Here is a 21,049-nt window from a genome sequence, read left to right on the forward strand (position 1 = left end):
GTCATATGAATACACCATGGGGAGTTTGTCAGGCTCTCCCATGTGGGCAGGAAACTCTCAGTAGCTTGCCAGGTTCTCCCAGAGGGGGAACTAGGCTATGAGATGTCTATAAAATGTATTCTGGGAGCTTGGTTTTATAGTCTCTGGATGTTGGCCACTGATGGGGTTACATGGCGCTGGGGGCAGTCCGTAGGTGTGACCACATAGCTACTGGAAAATGGGAAATCTGGGTGGAGGCCCAGTCCCAATCTGAGCAGGCTTGGAGGTCTCAGCCCTGGTCCCACATACCTGGGTTCCTCTGCCAGTTCCTTCATGCATGAGGCTCGTCTGAACGTGTGGAGAGGGGCCTTGAGCATGGCTATGGCTAGGCTCCAGAGGTCTTCGGTTGTGGGAGCTCTGCTCCAGAGGTCTTCGGATGGGGAGGGAAGCTGAAGCCCATCCCCTCTGAGGGGTCCCAGGGAAGACAGCCAGGCATGGGGGCAAGAGACTCTTGCCAAGACTCACCTTAATGTATGCGAACAACATGCATTATTTCCACTGGGCACTATTTATCTGTGGCTGATTCTCATTTGCCTTTATGTTCTTCTGGCAAAAACACCAGGGGAGATAGGTTCTGTTTGTTTATTTGTTTTGGGTTTGGGGGCCCACACCCAGTAGGCTTAGGGCTTATTCTTGGCTCTGTGCTTAGGAATCACATCTAGCTGTGCTCAGAGCACTCTATGCAGGGCCTGGATTTGCCCAGACTAGGCAAGTACTCTATCTATTGTACCTTATCTCCAGCCAGGAAGACAGGTTCTTAATGTCCCTGCAGTCATATACCATATGATTTCTCTCTGCAGGCTTCTATCATAATTATCTTCAAAAACTTTATAGTTATCAGCCACCCTTTTGAGCCAGAGTGGTTATCTCAAAGGACTAGAGTGCATGCAGGAGCACTCAGTGTGATTACCAGCATGACAGTCCCCAAGCACTGCCGAAGTGATCCCTGAGTATCACTGGAGGTGGCATCCCAAAAAATTAAATCTTAACAGTCACAGGCCCCTTATCAAAGCATTTGTACTGTGCTGGGACTCTGATTGCAAAGAGCTCAACATAAGACCTGGAAATTTGAATTTACCGCTACCTCTGCAAAAGAAAGATGAGATATTCGACACAGAGTAGGATATAAACTCTAGGATGAAAAAAGAAAAGAGAACAATGTGGCTTATTTTTGTGTATTGAATTTGCCATATGACCCAGCAATTCTATCCCCAGGACACAGGGACATTTATTCAAAAGGACATATGCACACCATTACAGCACTGAACACAATAACTGAGAGATTAAATCAATCTAGTGTCCAACGACAAGTGAGTGGTAATGAAGGTGTGGTATGGAATATACCAAATATAGAATGAAATTCTTTGCAGCTGTTGTGCCCAAATTTCAGATCCCCAGTCTCGGGGAGACCAAGTCCACACACGATGATGCAGAAGCAAAGGAACTTTATTACTAACTCGAGCCATTGCTAGCTCGAGCTCGGGTCCAAGGCTCATCCAACGCAGTGGAGTCTTGACAAGGACCCCGACTCCAAATCACAAGCAGTTTATATTGGGCTCAGGGTTAAGCAATTTATAAACTGGTCTATTTTTAGCATTGGCCCTATTACAACAGTGGTCAGCAATTATGGTCAGACAGTGGCTAGTAGCAGTTTCTAAGGAGGGTACAGTGACCCCATCATGACCGACCAGACCCAACTGCCCAATTCCTTGCCTAGCTAAGGAATTTAGCAGAAACTGCAAGTCTTGCTTTAGGGAAGCAGAAACTGAGGCCTAGCTGAGAATGTTAGCTGCAGCTTGTCAGGGCATCAGTTTCGCCCTCACACAGCTGCAAAGAATGACAAAGCCATGCAGTTTGCTGCAACTTGGATGAAACTGGAGCATATCATGTTAAGGAAAGTAGCACTGTAGCACTGTTGTACCGTTGTTCATCGATTTGCTGGAGTGAGCACCAGTAACATCTCCATTGTGAGACTTGTTACTGTTTTTAGCATATCGAATACTCCATGGGTAGCTGGCCAGGCTCTGCCACTCGGGTGGGATACTCTCGGTAGCCTGCCGGGCTCTCCGAGAGGGACAGAGGAATCGAACCCGGGTTGGCTTTGTTTAAAAAAAGATTAGTGAATGAATTAAGACCTTTATAAATCAAGACTTGTTATCTATTTAGTATAAATTTCTAAATGTGTAATGTTTCTCCTCACCTGAGTCAACAGTTTTGAGATTTCAAGTTATAATGGGTATACTACCTTTTTTGTCACTTTTCTAATGATTTTTTTTTTTGGGTGGGGAGGGGCCTCATCCTACTGTGATCAGGACTTACTCCTGGTTCTGTGCTCAGAGATCACTCCTGATGGTACTATACGGATCAAACCCAGGTCAGCCTTAATCTTAACCTCTGTATTATCTCTTCAGCTCCCTTTATAATAACCTTTTAATTTACTTTTTCTTTTTGGTTGTCTGCCTTTGAACCATGTTTTCTTCCTTTTTAACATTTATGGCTCCCCCTGGTGGTCAACAGCCCTCTCCATATATAGCTGGTGTTCTGTGCTACTATCCTGTTTTTTTGTTTTTTGGTTTTTTTTAAAGTGTTATTTTCCCAAAAGCAGAGAGGGAGCAAAAGGGAATGCCCCACCACAGAGGAGGGGCGGCGTGGTGGGGATGGGGTGGGGGGGGAGGGATGCTGGGACCATTGGTGGTGGAAAATGGGCACTAGTGGAGGGATCGGTACTCGATCATTGTATGACTGAAACGCAAGCACGAACGTTTGTAAGCCTGTATCTGTACATCACGGTGATTCACTAATAATAATAATAATAATAATAATAATAATAATAATAATAATAATAATAATAAAGGAGTGGTTTTTTTCTTTTCTTGAGTCACATGTGTTAGTTCTTAGGGGCTACTCCCAGTCCAGGGTCTAGAGGTTGCTTCTGGTGATGTTTTTTGGCACTATAACTGAAAGACTCAGGGGTCACTCCTGGCTTGGTGCTTGAGGACTGCATCCAGCAGTGCTCAGTGGTTCATGCCGTTCTGGTGAGCATACAAAACATGCAAACTCTTTCCCAACACCCTAGTATAATTTTTTATAACCACTGTCCATAAACCACCCACTGTATTATGTACTTATTATATACTTCCTATTTCTGTGTATACAAATTACTTCCCCTAGGAATTTACATTCGTGGTTACAAACATACTCGAAAGTTCCTTGTTCCTTTCCTTTGGGAAGATTTTCTGTTAGACAAGATGAAATGTTTCTACTTATTTCCCTAGTACTCTAGAATTACTCCATTGTAACACTTATCACACTATACTACAATTACTTACTCCATCTCTGCTCATCATCATCATCATCATCATCATCATCATCATCCCATTGATCGTCAAATTTCTCGAGTGGTCTCAGTAACGTCTCCATTCATCCTAGCCCTGAGATTTTAGAAGTCTCTCTTTACTCGTCCTTCCCAACGATGCCACATTGGAGGCTCTTTCAGGGTCAGGGGAATGAGACCCAGCATTGTTACTGGTTTTGGCATATGAATACACCATGGGGACTTTGCAAGGCTCTCCCATGTGGGCAGGAAACTTGGTAGCTTGCCAGGTTCTCCCAGAGGGAGAACTAGGCTATAAGATGTCGCTTCCAGGAGCTTGGTTTTAAGTCTCTGGATGTTGGCCACTGGTGGGATTACATGGCGCCGGGGGCAGTCCCTGGGTGTGACTGCCTAGCTACTGGAAAATGGGGAATCTGGGCGGAAGAGACCCAGCCCTGATCCGAGCAGGCTTGGAGGTCTCAGTCTCGGTCCCACACACCTGGGTTCCTCTGCCGGCACCTTCATGCGTAAGGCTCCTCTGAACATGTGGGAAGGGGCCTTGAGCATGGCTGTGGCTAGGCTCTGGAGGTCTTCAGCTGCAGGAGCTCTGCTTGGGGTGGGGAGGGAAACTGGAGCCCACCTCCTCCGAGGGGCCCTGGGGAAGACAGCCAGGTGTGTGGGCAAGAGACTCTCTGCTCAGTAATATAAATAAAATGGCAATATTTTATTCACCATTACTTAGTGCCTGATACACATGTAGTAGTAAGTGCTCTATAATTATTAATAACATGAAAAAATGAGTGAAATGGGTAGAGGTAATGAAACCGGGAGAGGTAATGCCTGTTTAATAACAGATTTATTGAGCTACAGTTCACCTCTGTAAAATTTTTTTTGTGGTTTTAGTTATTTTGGATCAGCAATTTTAAAGAGTAAGTTATGGGGGAAAGGTACTGAATTGAGAATTTATGAAAGCTGTTTATTTTTACTTTAGTATAAGTGTTTCTACTACTAGAGCACTAAGATTTTTAGCATATGTAGAGTCAGCAACTTAACTGAAATAAAAAACATGTGAATACAGTTCAAATGTTCACCTGGACTTTAATTTATAAATCTTCACTTGTTGTATGTATCAGTTCTTGTACAAATATTCTGTTTCTTTACATGTTTTCTGTATTTAGGATGAGGAATGAAGGATGGGAAAGCTGGGATTTTTACTTTTGGGTGGAGGGGACACACCTGGCTCAGGGCTTATTCCTGGCTTTGTGTTCAGGGATCACTCCTGGTTGATTTGGGGAACCATATGAGATGCCTGGGATTGAACCCAGGTCAGCTAAGTGCAAGTAAAGTGCCCTACCTTCTGTACTATATATAACTCAAGCCCCATACCATAGCTTTTTGAAAAAAGAGCACCCAAATCTTTGTGTCATGAAACAGAAATGAGAAGTTATATTTTGACTTATGTCAGTACTTTTAGTTATACCTCAGTTTAAAAAATAGAACCCTGAGTAATAACAGAAATATGTAAAATTCTGCTGTACTATGGGAGACACAATTTCCTTGCATGTTTCTTCCTGTCAGCAAACTTAAAAAAAATCTGTTTAATTGATAGTCATTAAAAAATTAAAAAGTTAGGTTTCAGGTACACAATGTCCCAATACCAATCCCTCCTCCTGTGGCCACTTCCTTTTATTAATGCCCTCTCGCCACCCCAATTTACCTCCATCCGTCAGTCTGCTCTTATGAGAGGCACTTAAAAAACAATGCTTTAAACACTGTGGTTTACAAAGTTGCTCATAATGTCGTTGCTACAGGTTTTTGATATTCCAACACCAATCAGACCCCCAGAGTACCTTCTCTCACCAGTCTCCATTTTACCAGTCACCCCCCGAGACTGCTCCCTTAGCAAGCATTTAGTAATTTTTTTCATATTGCTTGTTGCAACTAAATAATGAACTTATCAAAAATAGCTCATTAAAAGAAAATTTGTGAAAATTGTTATATCTCAACATGGGGTTGTTTAGTCCTTGTCTGAGCATTTACTAAGCTGTTTGTTGCTAGTTGGGCCTTCGGTGTTGTTTTTCTTTGTTGCAGTTAGTTGGCCTCCTTACTTTCCCTACCTAATTTGGTGTGCTCCCATTGGAATCTCAGTATTGTGCAATTTGGAGATATGGTGTAGCTGCATCCAGAAACTTCAGGATCTGTTTCTGCACTATGGTTTACAGTTCTGTTGATGATGTTTCATACATAACACTTTACCACCTTTCAGTACCACCTTCTCTTCCCACTTGAACACTTCCCTCCACCATAGATTTTGCCCCCTCCCTGTTCTGCGCCCCCATCTCCTCAAGTGGCTTGTTTCCTATTGAATACCAGCTCTTATATTGTTTCCATTGGCTTTGGTATTCATTATGTTTCTTATATGAGAGAGATCATTCTGTGTCAGTCTTTCTTCCTTCCTTTAATTTCCTTCCTTTAATTTCCTGGATACTCTCCAGGTTGCTTCACACAGCAGCAAATCGTATGACTTTTCCTTTTCTTAAATTCTTAATTTTCTTAATTCTTAATTAATTCTTAATTTTCTTAATTCTTAAATTTCCTTTCCTTATTCCATTGTGTATATGTACCATCATTTCTTTATACAGTCATCTATTCTTGAACACTTGGTTATTCCCAGACCTCAGCTATTGCTCTAATAGCAAACTTTATTTTTTTTTGCTTTTGGGTCACACTTAGCACTGCACAGGGGTTACTCCTGGCTCTGCACTCAGGAAATACTCCTGGCAGTGCTCGGGGGACCACATGGGATGCTGGGAATCGAACCTGGGTCGATCGCGTGCAAGGCAAACGCCCTACCTGCCGTGCTATTGCTCCAGCCCCAACACAGCAAACTTTTAACCCAGTTGTGATAATCAGTCATAAAACACATGAAATTTTAATATGACACAATGTAAAAAATGACATAACATCAAAGAAGAAAATGGTTTTCAAAAGGCTATTAATGGTAGGCAAACTTGTTTTCCTAACCAGAAATGATAATGAACAACCTGACAAGAATTTGGTACTGGGGCAGTTTCAGAAGCTTCTGGACACAACTGCTGTTTGTTGCTAAGGATGCTGCAACAAACAAGAAGATTAAAAAAAACTACAAAAAATAAACAGGCAGCTGGTTTTAGAAGAGGAGTGCTCCGGAGCAGAGCTGGAGGAGGACAACCCTGACAAACGGGTTATGAGTCTTAGGAATGCAGATTCAGGAGACTCAGAAATGATATTTTACAAAGAGAAAAGCTAGTGAAGAGACAGGCTTGTCAATTGTTATGGAAGAAATAAAGCAGAGGGGAATATCCATTTGGATAAGAGAAGTAAAGGGCAATTTTTCTGCAGACCTGGAGAGGAGAAGGACGGTCACAGAGAAAGGCTTAGAGGTGCCACCAGTAAAAAGTCTTTTCACATGTGAGAGTGACCAAGGGCACAGGTCCAGCCTCCATGCCTTCCTCACCATCGCAGCCCCTCAAGCTCAAGGCCAACCCTCTAAAGTCAGCCCACATTCTCAAACTGTCTGCAAGGAGAAATAGGTTGTGGTCCAGAAGTCCACCTGTGACCAAAGGGAGGACTTGAAGGTTGGAAATGGCCCCAGAGAGGAAGCTAGACAGTAGGGAATGAAAAATGTAGGAAGACATGTCCAGTTAAGTTGTGAATGATGAAAAAATGTTAAGTGATTTTCAAGAAAGTGATAGCAAACACAGGAACAAGGAGTGTAGAGATTTCAGAACATTCACATTAAGTGCTCAGGGGCTACCAGGGAGATAGCCAGAGGTGTTGAAGGCGCTGTGAAATAATAGAGATTAAACTAGTGGTCTTCTATAGGGAAATCATGTGCTCCATCCCCTTGAGCCATCTCCCTGGCCCCTTACTTCAACCATTTGAAGGGAGGGTAATTAGAGGTGACTACAGGTTTAGAGGAGCAACACAGAGATCCAGCTGCCCTTCAGTGGCAGGGATGTCCTGGACACACAACAGTCTCCATGTTTACAGAGAATACAGATGGTTAAGACTTGGACAAAAGTATCCTTGACAAAAGGGCAGAAAACTGACAGGTTTCAAGGGAATAAACAAGAATAACTTAATAGCTGCTATCGGTTCTAGGTATGGTTAGAAGACAGGCATTTGTGGGTTAGAGGTTAAGGAAAGTTAGGGGCCAAGCTACTAGAGGTGGAAAATAAGGGCAATCAAAGTGGGGGAGGTAGAATTCGAGAACGAAATGATTAAGAAAAGTAGGAGATAGTGGTCAGTGTAACAAATTTCAAATTTCAAATCTTAATATAAAAAGTTAGTTGCAGAGGAGGTGTCAAATTATGACAGGACTATACACTAGAAAACAAAACAAAACCCTGAAAAAACAAAATCCATACCCCCCAGACCAAAAACAAACAAAAAAACCCAACTAGAGATTGAAGCCACTGAATATGACAAATGGGGCTGGAGCGATAGCACAGCGGGTACAGCATTTGTCTTGCATGGGGCTGACCTGGGTTCGATTCCTCCACCCCTCTCGGAGAGCCCGGCAAGCTACCGAGAGTATCTTGCCCACATGGCAGAGCCTGGCAAACTATCCATGACATATTTGATATGCCAAAAACAGGAACGAGTCTCACAATAGAGACGATACTGGTGCCCGCTTGAGCAAATCGATGAGCAGTGACAGGATGACAGTGACAGTGACAGGATGATAGTGACAGTGACAGTGAATATGACAGAAGAACTGGGACTCTAGTAGGCAAGCACTAACATCCTTGAGGGAGATCTGGACCTGACTTGGAAGTAATATGTTAGGGAATGAATTACGTGAAGATATTTATTTTATAAAGACATCTGTCCAATTCTGAAAATTTCTTTTCCTGAACACACGAACACAGAGATATTTTTCTGCTTCTTCAAAAGTCTTGAGATTTATAGAAGGCATAGTCACTGCCAACATCCCACTCCATCCTCTGAAAGAAGTATACCATGATGCTTTCTAGCAGTAAGCCGGCTAGTATCGCCAAGAAGGAGCGCTTTCGACTGATATTTAGGGTCACTGAAAAAGAAAAGGGAATGAATAAGTTTTTGAAAGTTTAATTAAATGATAACTGGCATGTAAATTATTTGGTAGTATTAATATAATTGTTTTGTAAAGCTGATTTTAGAAAATCATTGTTCTTATTAATATTCTCAGTTTTCTAGCCACAAAATCCTTGACAGAATCAGTTCATCTGCTTATAACAAATACTAAGCTGCTTCTCTTCAAATGAAAAGCCTCGGGAATATTAAAAGAAAAATAAAAACAGGTCTTTTGGTTATAAAGAGTAGGAAAAAAAAACTGATATGCTCAGTTCGACAGTCTTATCATAAAACTATCATGTTAAAGTTTTAACATAGCATTTCTCACATACATGGGAAAATGAAGTTGCTTATTTCTTCTTTGCTGATAGTATGCTAAGTTGGCAGACAGGTACCTGGCATCTTATCATGGCTTGATAACTATCCAGCCATGTAACTTTGGACAAGTCATCACAAACTCATTCATAAAGTGTACGTAATAATGGTTGCTTTTATAACCCCACAGGACAGAGGGACAGAGATAACACATCTGAAAGTACTTTGAAAACTAAAAGCACCGTGTGGTTAAATTGAAAAAAAACAAAACAAAACAAAACACAACACTGAATATGTGATGCACAAGATGATATAAATGTTAGGCATTGTTATTGTAGTAAGAAAGAATATCAGTATTTAACAGATTATATAAAAATGGTATTCAGAAGACAAGCCTTTTATACTTTTATGTGGACTGAAAATTGATGTAGCAGGAAAAAAAAAACAGAAACATACCTCTAATTGCCTGAAAATTTGATGTAAGAACAAACACTTTAATGAGCCGGAGACATAGGGGTGTGTAGTCATGTTCCCAAATGACAGCTGGAATCAATAGGAGTTTTCCATAGCTAGATAATAACAATGCTTTCAGCAGCAAAGTGAGGTTGTTTTTTTCCCCCACTAGCATAGGTTCTATCCACAGGAAAGTAAAAATGCCAACAAAAAATGCAGCTTGTTCTAAAGAAGAAATAGAAAATAAAAATATGTTCCTATCCAAACCACATCCCTTTATAAAAAGTAAACCACAATTTCAAAATACAGTTGACTCCACACAAAATGTTTTATTAAGATTAACTTTCCCTTTTCTCTCTCTTTTTTTTTTTTTTGCTGTATTTGGAGGAACCAACCCTCATAAAACAGGAGCTCTACCACTGAACTACATCCCTGGCTTCTTTTCCTTCGTTAAAAAATAAGTAACTGCCTTTTGTAGCAAATTCTGATGTTACATATAAGAAACATTCAGCAATTTTTACATTAATAATATTTACAGTGAATAACAATTCTTTTGTGAAATATTTCATAATCCACATTCATTCAGGGTATGATGAACAGTTTGAGGCTCTTCCTGTTCCTGGAGCAGATATCATTGGGCTACACTAGCATGTGACAGGGACAAATGGAGATGTTACTGGAGCCTGCTTGAGCAACTCAAAGATCAACCGGATGACAAATGATACAAGTGATTCGTAATCCACTGAAGAAAAAATAGTGCCATCAGAATTGTAATCATCAGTATTCTGAAGTTACTTCTGGGAGGTAAGATTCTCTTTAAGTCTCTTCAGTTTTAAAGATCTTCATGAAAGAATTAAACAGGAGAATGGAGGCTTTTAAGTTTAAATATGGAACTCATTCAAAAAGCTACTTATAAAAAAGTTTTATTTCTTATTCCACTGTTTATTCCACTTTTATAACCTAAAGAATTTGAATGCAGTTACCTAAAACGTAAGAGTTCCCTTTTAATTTAATTTTGGTTTATTTTGGCTAAACCCAGAGGTGCTCAAGGGCTACTTTTTTCTTGGAGGCTGGGGTTATTTCTGGTGGTGCTTGTTAATCATGCAGTGCTGTCGATCAAAACCAGGCCTTTGGCATACAAAGCATGCACATTAGCCCTTTGAGCTAGCTCCCTAGCTCTCTTTATTAATCTTAACAAATTTTTAAAATAAAATTTCTTATCCTTCTAAAAAGTATTCGTTGTCCTCTATGAAGATGCAATAATACAACGTGTATTCCATAGTCAGAATAGGACATAATCTTGGTTGTTTCAATTTAACATACCTTTTGACTAAGTTATTTTTATTTATAAAGATTGTTACTCCTCTCACCATGCAGCTGTATTTATGTTGAGAGTTCCTGACCCTACTTTGTCTTATAAACTGTGTCAGTTAGGATTCTGCAGAATAGTTTTTCTGGAACACACACACACACACACACACACACACACTCACATAACTGTTTTCTTCTTCTTCTTTTTTTTTCTTTTGGGGTCACACCCAGCAATGCTCAGGGGTTACTCCTGGCTTTGCACTCAGGAATTGCTCCTGGCAGTGCTTGGGGGACCATATGGGATGCCGGGGATCGAACCCATGTCAGCCGTGTGCAAGGCAAATGCCCTACCCGCTGTGCTATCGCTCCGGCCCCTACTGTTTTCTTCTTAAAATGTTTTGTAACTGAATATAACCAACCTAAAGAGGATCCAAATATAGGTGATTAGGATCAACAAAAAATAATTTAGAATGATTAACCTACATCAAAACTGGTGTATACTTCAATGAAACAACCATATCCCATCAAAATAACTGAAGGGCTTGTAGATAGCCGCGGAAGCTCCCAACTGCCACTGCAGTGAACCACTGATTGGTTGGCTGAGAAACCCGGAAGTGGTCTCTGGACTCACGGGCACTGCTTTGAAACCACCACCACCCCTCCCCACAAACACTGCCCTCCCACCCCTCTCCCCCGGGGGAAAAAAAAAGTAAATATAGGGGTTATTAGCTAGAGAGATCTGTTCAATCATGCATATCTTCTAGTTTGGATCTTGGACAAAAGAAGATAAAATAACGAATTTCTCGGCAAGAACTATCTAACAATGGTGGATTGCCTCCTGGCAGTGGGTGTAACTATGCTAGTACATCCTGCAGGAATCCAGAGAGAAGGGTTTTGTGCACTGGATAGAAGAGCAGACTAGATAACTTCCATGTTTGTCTCACTTGGTGAAAGATTTATGAAATTGCATTAGCTCCCAGTACATGCTCCCATGAGACAGACGTTATGAAGCTTCCATTTCTGGAGGCTTCCATTAGAAGCTGCTGCCTAAGATGCAGTGGAGAAAACACTAAACGGTGTACAGAGGCCTTCTCCTGTCTCAGCAATTTTTTTAATGGGCTGTGGGACTTTAAAATAGTGTTTAAATTACAAAATGCAGTATATTTGTAATGTTATTATGTACAATTGGGAATTCTCATAGTATAGATGATTTTTATTTTTAATTTTTGATTTTTGGGCCACACCTGGTGGTGTTCAGGGCTTAATCTTGGCTCTGTGCTGGGGATCACTCCTGCTGTGCTTGGAAGGTCAGCCACATGGAGGGCAAGTAGTACCTGCTGTACTACTGCTCCAGCCCTAACAGATGATTTTTTAAAATGAATGAGCTGGATGAGAGAAACAAAGGAGTTAAGGGCAGATACAAAAAGAAAGGAGGAAAAAAGAGAACACAGACCAGAATGTGACATTGGCATGAACTTAGAGACATAATATTACTAAAATAACTTTTCATTATAATGAATTTTCAAAGCAGAAAAGCCTGGGTACCATGGGTGCTCCAACTATAATTCTGACAGTTACAAAATTTTAACTTGTAAACTTAAGTTACAAATTTAAATTCTGAGGAAAAGCAATTATTTAATTTAGGGAATTTGGGAGATGGGCAAATTTTTCTATGTGTAATTAATAAAAAATCTAATTTTTAAAAAAAATTTTGGATCACATCCACCAATGTTAAGTGATTTTTCCTGGCTCTGCACTCAGGAATTACTCCTGGCATTGTTTGGGGGACTATATGGGATGCTCGGGATTGAACTGGGTCAGCCATGTGCAAGGTGAATGCCCTACCTGATGTACTATTACTCTGGCCCCTAAATAACTAAATTTTTCTGCTTCATCTTGAAGTTGCCTGTGCATATGAACTTGGGGTGTATAATTTATTTCCTTTATGGAATTCTCTTCTCTCCCAAAATTCTTTAATAAAACTTTTACTTCAATAAAATAAATTTCCGTATTAAATATATTCTCTTATTAAATACATTGCATTAGTATAGTACATTAGATACTGTATAGCAATTATTGGTTGTTTCTTTTGTTTTGTTTTTTGTTTTTTTGGGTCATACCTGGCAATGCACAGGGGTTACTCCTGGCTCTGCACTCAGGAATTACCCCTGGCAGTGCTCAGGGGACCATATGGGATGCTGGGAATCGAACCCAGGTCAGCCCATGCAAGGCAAATGCCCTACCCGCTGTGCTATCGCTCTAGCCCCGGTTGTTTCTTTTTTGGGGGGAGGTTTCCTAGGTATCAAACCCAGGGGATTATACATGTACAGCATGTATTCTAGCGCTAAGCTATATCCCCATCATCAGTATCTTTTAATAAAGATAGGTCAAAAACTAATAAGAAAATAAAAACATAAAAAGAAAAAGAACAACAACAACAAAAGATAGGACCAAGATAACCTTCAAATTATAAATCAGACTATACTGATTTTTTTTTTTTGAGGCCACACCTGGTGATGCTCAGGACTTACTCCTGGCCCTACAAGCAGAAGACAATATTGGATGTCAGGGATTGAACCCTGGTCCACTATGTACAAGGCAAGCACCCTACCTGCTGTCCTACTGCACAGCCCCATAACTTTTTTTTTTAACCTTCACCCTACCCACATCTGAGAACATATTAATTTTTAACAGTACTGTTTTAAAAATATTGTACAAATCTCTCTAATATAACAATAAAATTATTTGCATATCATATGTGTGGCAACAAAAAGTGAAAAAGCAGATAAAGTTCTGACAAGTTCATCCAGTAGGTTAGTGGTAAAGCAGAATTTCAGTCTCAAATCCTTCATTAAATGGCTTTTCTTACTGATCAAGACTACACACCATGCTTTTCATCAGAACAGTCAGCACTAATCAACTAATAGAAATCATGGTTTCTTCCTACCTAGAGAAGCAACTGCAAACATTCTATAGAAATCCCACTCTTTAGCATATCTGATAAAGTCATCGGGATCACTCTTCTGGTTTGAATCTTGAAGCTGCCACCACCTCAGGTATGCTTCACAAAGCAAACAAAATATGCAGAGTTTTCCGTGCATCTGATAGTCAAAGAGACAATGCCATTCAATTAGATAGACTCAACTGAATTTTCTATCGATGAGTACAGATCTAGCTATTTATTAATGGTTTTGAAAAACATCCAATCTAGTAGCTTTCTAAATTTAGAATTGCTTAATTAATTATATAGTTGTATTCAATCTATAAGTCAGTGAGTCTTAATTTGCAACATCCAATAGAATCATCACATGGGGGAGGGTTTTGTTTTTTGTTTTTTTTTAAAAAAAAGACAAATCTTTAATTCTGGTCCAATTCTGATTCAGAAACTTTGGAAGTAAATTCTAGACATGCATATTTTAGAACATATTTTTCTTTTTGGGATGGAAAGATTCTAATGTGCCTTTCTAAGTAAGAATTATTACTTTAACATGGTGATGCAGATACTGTGATTTGTAACTGCTATCTTTAAGTATGAGCCACTAGTGGTATACACCAGCATCAGTGCAATTAGTTAACCTTCATTTTATTTCCAACAACTATCCATTTTATTTTCAACAACCGATCAAACAATCTATGTGATTCATGGACAAGTGAGAGCAACAATGAGAGAACAGAATATTGCAACACACCACACACACACAAAAAAAAACTATTATCTTAAACAAGCATTTAGAAGATGTACCAAGAATATATATATATATATTGGCAATGCCAGGGATTGGCCCTAGTGTCCCATACATCTGGCATACACCTTAATCACAGAGCTGCATCTCTGTCCCTATGTAATTTCCCTTATTGGTCAAACTTTATCACAATGAAGTGGGTAAATAAAAGTGTGTGCAAACCCAATGTAGTCTAGGAACAGGTGTATCCTGGTGGCACACTGGCCTTCCTGACCAAACTAGGAAACTGCTGGGAGATGTAAGAAATTCCAATGCCTGGCTCCTAATTCCACTGATTCAGACTTAAATCACTGGGTGAGGCTGAGAGTTGGAAGTATTAACTGTTATCCATTATCATCTCAACCAGGTAATTCTAATATGAGGCAAAGGTTAAGAATCAGTGGTCTATACTGAAAAACTGTAAAGCACAGTGACTTAAAAAAAATGGCCTAGTAATTAAAAAACTGCCCAGGGTTTAACTTAAGGCAGAGGGTGCAATAGATAAACTGCACCATTACAGTCCACTGTAGCACTGTTGTCCTGTTGTTCATCGATTTGCTCGAGCAGGCACCAGTAATGTCTCTGTTACTGTTTTTGGCATATCGAATACACCAAGGGTAGCTTGCCAGGCTCTGCCATGTGGGCAGGATATTCTTGGTAGCTTGCCGGGCTCTCCAAGAGGCACAGAGGAATCGAACCCGGGTCAGCTGCACTGTACTATCACTCCAGTCCATTACAGTCCATGTTGAAATAAAAGAACAACAATAACAAAACCCAGTGAAATATGAACTTTATATAAATGTTTTTGTATATATATATATATATATTCTGTGAAAAATTTGGGATATATACTAAGAATAGTTTATCTGATATTCAAATAGTATTGGCTGTCCTTTATTTTATCAAAAATATTAATTCATAACTCAGTACACTGTTTTGAGAATACAATTTTGTAAATTATAATTTTTCAGATTCAGTTTAACATTGTTATTCACCTCATGCATAACCTCAATTGCACAGTATAAAATGCAATAAGAAATGTTTTCATATATTTCTTTACTTCTTTTAGGTATTATTGTCTCTGTACCTAGATATATTAAATTTTAATTAGTTCAAAATAATTGATATGTATTTCAGAAGGTAACCTACGAAAGATAATTGAGATTGTGACTTGTCAGTTTTCTGCCAATAATCACAATCATATCTACTCACAAAACATTGTGCACATTTTTTTTAAAAGTTCTATGTCTAGCACTTCCAGACATAACTGATATGAAATAATTTAAGTGATCTTTAACTATGTTAACAAAGGCATTAACCTTTTAAAATGTAATCGCATCATCAAGTAAAATCAGAAACTTAAAATTCTACGACTTACATTTATTTTAGTATTGAAAAGAATATGCCTATAGGCCTGGGCTTTGCACAGAATAGCATTAATCAAGATGATAACAGGATCATATTCGATATATTTGTCCACAGGTTTCTGGCAGGACTTCTGGAATAATTTAAGATAACACAAGAATAAGCAAATTTATACATTTGGGAATCTTACAGAATTTCTAGACAGCAGAATCTATTTTGGAGTTGGACAGGGTAAGGCCGTATCAGCATTTATTTAAATAACCATTCTTTTATTTATTTATTTATTTTGCTTTTTAGGTCACACCCAGCGATGCACAGGGCTCACTCCTGGCTCTGCACTCAGGAATTACCCCTGGCGGTGCTCAGGGGACCATATGGGATGCTGGGAATCGAACCCAGGTCGGCCAAGTGCAAGGCAAACACCCTACCCACTGTACTATCACTCCAGCCCCAATAATCATTCTTTTAGATATAAGATGTCATCTATATAAGACCTGGTTTCAGAAATGATAAAATATAATTTTCTGGGCTTGAAAAAATAATATTTTAGCCTCACTAAAACAGTTAAGGAGTACTTATTATCTTGTTATTGTTGCTTTCTGGATCACACCCAGCTGTGCTCAGGGCTCTGTACTCAGGGACTCTACCTGCTGGTGCTCAGGGAGGGTGATGGATGGTATCCCAGGATTGAACTAGGGTCAGCTGCATGCAGAGCAAGTGCCTTAACCCGTGTGCTTTCTATCAGGACCAAGAAGTGATGATTTTAAGATTGAGTCAAGTAGGTGATTATCCTAGAAAATTCTCTCAATTTGTAGGAACTGTTATAAAATACATAATATGTAATGTACTTTCACTGATACATTATCGCCTGTTGGCTGGCTACATGGTTACCTCCACAACTCTGTGAATCTTGAAATCTGGGGAAAAGAACCCAGCTTGACAAAAGGTCTATGAAATGACCACTTCACCAAGAGTACTCTATTATGCTAATTTATCATCCAGATTTGATGGGGTGGTACAGAGCTTCATGAGCAGGCAACAGGTTAGGGAACTCATAGCCTTAAGCTAAATTTTTCAAGAAGTATAAAAAGAGCTCTAAAGGTGCATATGGTTGCCCTCTATTAGATTAAGAAAGGTATGCTTACTCCTAGCTTCCAAAGGGATCTGCTACAGTTTCAATAATGACTTAACATCTTATTTATATTTGTTAAAATCACTTAGTAGTCAATCGTCACAAATTAACTCATTTATTTTCTGATAACCTCATCTGACATTCCTTTAAATTGTATTGAAGCAAGGAATATGAAATAAATTTGATATATGCCTGGCAAAGGTCAGGTTGGGAGGTGGGAGAAAACCTGGGGACAGTAGTGGAGGGAGGGGACACTGGTTGTGGAATCAGTGTTGGAACAGTATATGCCTGAAATATGTCTATTATGAATAGCTTTGTAAATCTTCATGTCTCAATAAAAAACATTTAAAAGGAATTTTCCACAAAAAAAAAAAAAAAAAAAAAAGGAACCCAGCTTGGCGCTTGGGTTTAGATTACCCAAAACAGCATTCTTTGGGACTTTAGAAATTCTTATTACGATGTCATACTGCTATTAGAATATGTAAAATCCTACTGCTATAGAATATGCAAAATGTAGATGTGGCACATAGTAAGTACCTCACTGAAAATGTAATGTTTAAAACATTAATAGTTATACCATGGCAACAATGCTAATACTCGCTGTATAAGCTAATCTTACAAAAAATTTATTTTTAAATTTTATTTTATTTTATTATATTTTTGCTTTTGGGGGGTTACACCTAACAGTGCTCAGCGGTCACTTATAAAAATGCTTGGAGAAACACACTGACCACGTGCCAAAAAAGCTCCTTACCCTGTACAATCTCTCTGGCCCCAGAGTACTTTAAAATTGTGAGGCACTGAAACAGCAATAGTGAAGTGCACAGGAAAGTACTAAGTTTTCCCTCAAAATGAAATTGGATTCACTACCAAATATTTCTCCAATTCCATTGTGTCATTAAGAAATGTGGATCTGGAGCAATAGCACAGCGGGTAGGATGTTCAATTCCCAGCATCCCATATGGTCCCCCAAGCACTGCCGAGAGTAATTCCTGAGTGCATGAGCCGGGAGTAACACCTTTGCAGAGCCAGGTGTGACCCAAAAAGGAAAAAAAAAGAAAAGAAATGTACCCATTGCTAATTTTTCTTTCCCATTATCACTACAAAATTCCCTTTTCTACCCCTCAATAAGCAAATACTTACCTTTAAAGTGAAGTTTAACTTCCACAAGAGTAGGGGTTCTCTTAGTCATCTTTGTATCTAACACTCAGGGGAGGAAGCTGGATTAGTACTGATGTAGTAATGAGTATTACGAGACTCTCTAGCAGTTGTTTTGTTACCATAAAATATTTATCAAATATTTGAGCATTTGAAATAGGCCAGGCACTATATACAATATTATACTTTATTTTAAAGAAAGATTATAGTAAATTGTGATAAGCTGAAGCACAGAGAGTGATGAAAAGCAAGGTACATGTTTCCATTAGAGAGAGGAAAACATAGGTAAATTGAGCGGATTGACAAAGGGGCTGGAGGTATAGTACAGTGGATAGGGCGCTTGCTTTGGGTGCAGTCAACCTGGTTTGATCCCCAGTATCCCATATGTTCCCCCAAGCTTGTCAAGAGTAATTCCCGAGCGCAACATCAGGAGTAATCCCTGAGTGCAATGCCAGGTGTGGCCCCAAAACTAAAATCAAACCAAACCGAAGCCCAAGAAGAGCAAGAGAAAGTATAGGATGAAAAATACAGCTAAGAGGTAAGGCTGAGTGTATTGCTGAGGGATAAAAATCAAAGAATGTTGGGGCTATCACTTGTCACTGTTTATCACTTTTGGATATTTTTCTTCCTAACATAACCTGATGCCTACAATTTATTTTTCCTTCCCTTGTCTTTTTGTTGTTGTAATCTGACACACTGGTGCTTATACACCAGCGGCTGCACAATTTGGTGCAAATGTGTTTTTGCTGCAGACGAGACTCAAAAAGCTAGAGGTAGCACTTTGTAGTAAAGTAAGGGTGCCGCTGAAAACACATCCTTACACATTCATCAAGGCACGTTAGGTGCTCCATCACTGAGTCACATCCATGAGTACCAAAACATGTGTCCTTTCAGAATTTTTAAAAGCACTGTAGCACTGTCATCCCATTGTTCATCGATTTGCTCGAGCGGGCATCAGTAACGTCTCCACTGTGAGACTTGTTGCTACTGTTATTGGCATATCGAATACACCATGGGCAGCTTGCCAAGCTCTGCCGTGCGGACAGGATACTCTCGGTAGCTTGCCGGGCTCTCCGATAGGGACGGAGGAATTGAACCTGAGTCAGCCGCGTGCAAGGCAAATGCCCTACCCGCTGCGCTATCGCTCCAGCCCCGTCCCGTACCCAAAAAAAACCCCAAAAAACCAGGGCTGGTGAGAATACAGTGTATAAGAAACTTGCTTTACACACAGCTGACCCGGCTTCAATTCCAGTCACGGCCTAAAATCCCTCAACTGCTGCCAGGAGTAATCCCTGAGCACAGAGCCAGGTATAGGCCGTAAACATAGCCAAGTACAGCCCAAAGTCCAAAAGCAAAAAGAAAAGGGTAATTACAAATACAATTGCAATGTGTTTTAGTGTGCAGGAGGCCCAGGCATTCCCCAAATTCAGAATTTTTAAAAGATTTTTTAAAAATTATTTTATGGGAGCAGGATGATAGCTCAAAGGGTTGTAACACATGCCTTGCCCTGCAATCATTAGGCCAATAGGCCCACATGGCTGGGCCAAGAATCACTGGGATGGCCCCTGGGTCTCCTAAGCACTGCCGGACATGTTCCCCCAAATTGCTTAAAGTTAATAGTAGAGTCTGGCATGAACTACAATATTTTTCCCTACTATGTACATTACTATTAATTGCCATTATAAAAATGAGAATATTATATCTTCTATCTCATTAGGAAATACAAGGGTGGAGGGATAGAGAAGGCAGTATGTTGCCATTTATGTGAGCTGAAATTTTGCCAAGTGAGAAAACACACTTAAATAAGGAATACTGAATTTATCAATTGATAACAGGCTAAATTTGTATGCTCCCCTGTGTGTTACTGGCAACGATTTTTCTAAAGAGGACTAGAAATAAAGTCATTGGAGAATAAAATGTGACAAAAATGTTTGCCTTCAGGGGCTGGAGGGATAGTACTGTGGGTAAGGTGCTTGTCTGGCAAGGTGACAACTGGGTTTTACCAAAAAAAAAGCCTGCCTTCTATGTGACAAGTTCGTTTATAATAGTCTTCAAAAACCTTCCCATTTTGTGATTGTAATTTGTTGGATTTAAAATATATATATACAAAAAATAAGAAAAAAATAAATTAAAAAAACAAAAAAGTAAAAATAAAATATATATACATATATATGTATATGTGTGTGTGTGTGTATATATATATATATATATATATATATTGCAGTTCTAGGTCCCGGGACCTCACACAACTCTACCACTGGGCCATATTTCCTGCCCAATTTTGAAGTTTTAAAACAGAAGAGAATTCTTTCTAGATTGACTCGGAATACCTTAAAAGCAAAATTTTACTTTACCACCCTCTACCATTATTCTGCCTTGTATACAAAATTCAGAAATGACAATGAATAAAATTTGAAGAAATAAAGGTATTCTCTGAAAAATTTAATATGGGTTATGCCGTGGAAGCATGATATCAATCGAAACGGAGAGACTAAGGAGAAGTAGCGTTGACCTGAGTCTACATATGAGCCTGATCTGAGCTTTAAATTTCTCTGCAATAACCCACAATAATTATCTCCACCGAACCGGCTGGATCTCACCTGCGACAGCGACAGGGAAAACTACGTTATAAAGTTGTGAATTTTTTATACGATGGGTGAGGATATTCAAGCGACTGACTCTGGAAGGAGCTACGGTTATGACAGAGCTGACTTGAATAGAAGACCCTGAAAACTCGGCAATTTTTAGCATCGCCCCAAATAGCTCGCACAAATGTCACTGCCTCTCATGGTCCCCAAATCCCGCCAGCCCACTTTTTGCCAAAGGTCCCCGACACCTGACAACTCACGCAGATGGTTATCTTCAGCACGCCGTGGTTATAGTCTCTGTACAATTCCTTGGCCTCTTCGTTGCATTCGATACACCTGTACTGGCAGGAGGCGGGAGTTGCAGTAGAGGTCGCTGGCACCCCAATTTTGTCCCTCTTCCCGGCTGCAACCCCTTCCATGTTCCACTAGGCAGGCCCAAGGCGCACCCCGCCCCCAACGCGGCTCAATTCCACACCAAGTTGGCCCAGAACTTCCGATACAGCAGCGGGAGGACGTCAGACGCCACACCGGAAACACCTGCGCCGCGCAAGGCTTC

The 21,049-nt window shown here is 39.9% G+C and overlaps 1 protein-coding gene across 1 annotated transcript; it reads right to left on the reverse strand.

Moving 5' to 3' along the window:
- Nucleotides 1-1,198: 1,198 nt before the first annotated feature.
- ARV1 (ARV1 homolog, fatty acid homeostasis modulator) lies at nucleotides 1,199-21,005 on the reverse strand. The gene is made up of 5 exons (XM_004620322.2): nucleotides 20,754-21,005; nucleotides 15,629-15,748; nucleotides 13,476-13,629; nucleotides 9,221-9,442; nucleotides 1,199-8,426 (listed from the first exon to the last, which is right to left on the reverse strand). The coding sequence occupies exons 1-5, from the start codon at nucleotides 20,910-20,912 to the stop codon at nucleotides 8,284-8,286; spliced, it is 798 nt and encodes a 265-aa protein (XP_004620379.1). The 5' UTR covers nucleotides 20,913-21,005; the 3' UTR covers nucleotides 1,199-8,283.
- Nucleotides 21,006-21,049: the final 44 nt, after the last annotated feature.

The sequence above is a fragment of the Sorex araneus genome, chromosome 9 (assembly GCF_027595985.1).
Source record: "Sorex araneus isolate mSorAra2 chromosome 9, mSorAra2.pri, whole genome shotgun sequence".
Classification (NCBI taxonomy): domain Eukaryota; kingdom Metazoa; phylum Chordata; class Mammalia; order Eulipotyphla; family Soricidae; genus Sorex; species Sorex araneus.

Bases quoted from the DNA above. Each gene is read 5' to 3' on its own strand.
- ARV1 (XM_004620322.2), bottom strand. From the start codon at position 20,912: ATGGAAGGGGTTGCAGCCGGGAAGAGGGACAAAATTGGGGTGCCAGCG. The intron at 15,749-20,753 runs GTGAGTTGTCAG...AAATTATTCCAG, and splicing joins TGCTGAAGATAACCATCTGC to AAGTCCTGCCAGAAACCTGT. The intron at 8,427-9,220 runs GTATGTTTCTGT...TTTCTTTTTCAG, and splicing joins AAATTTTCAGGCAATTAGAG to TGACCCTAAATATCAGTCGA.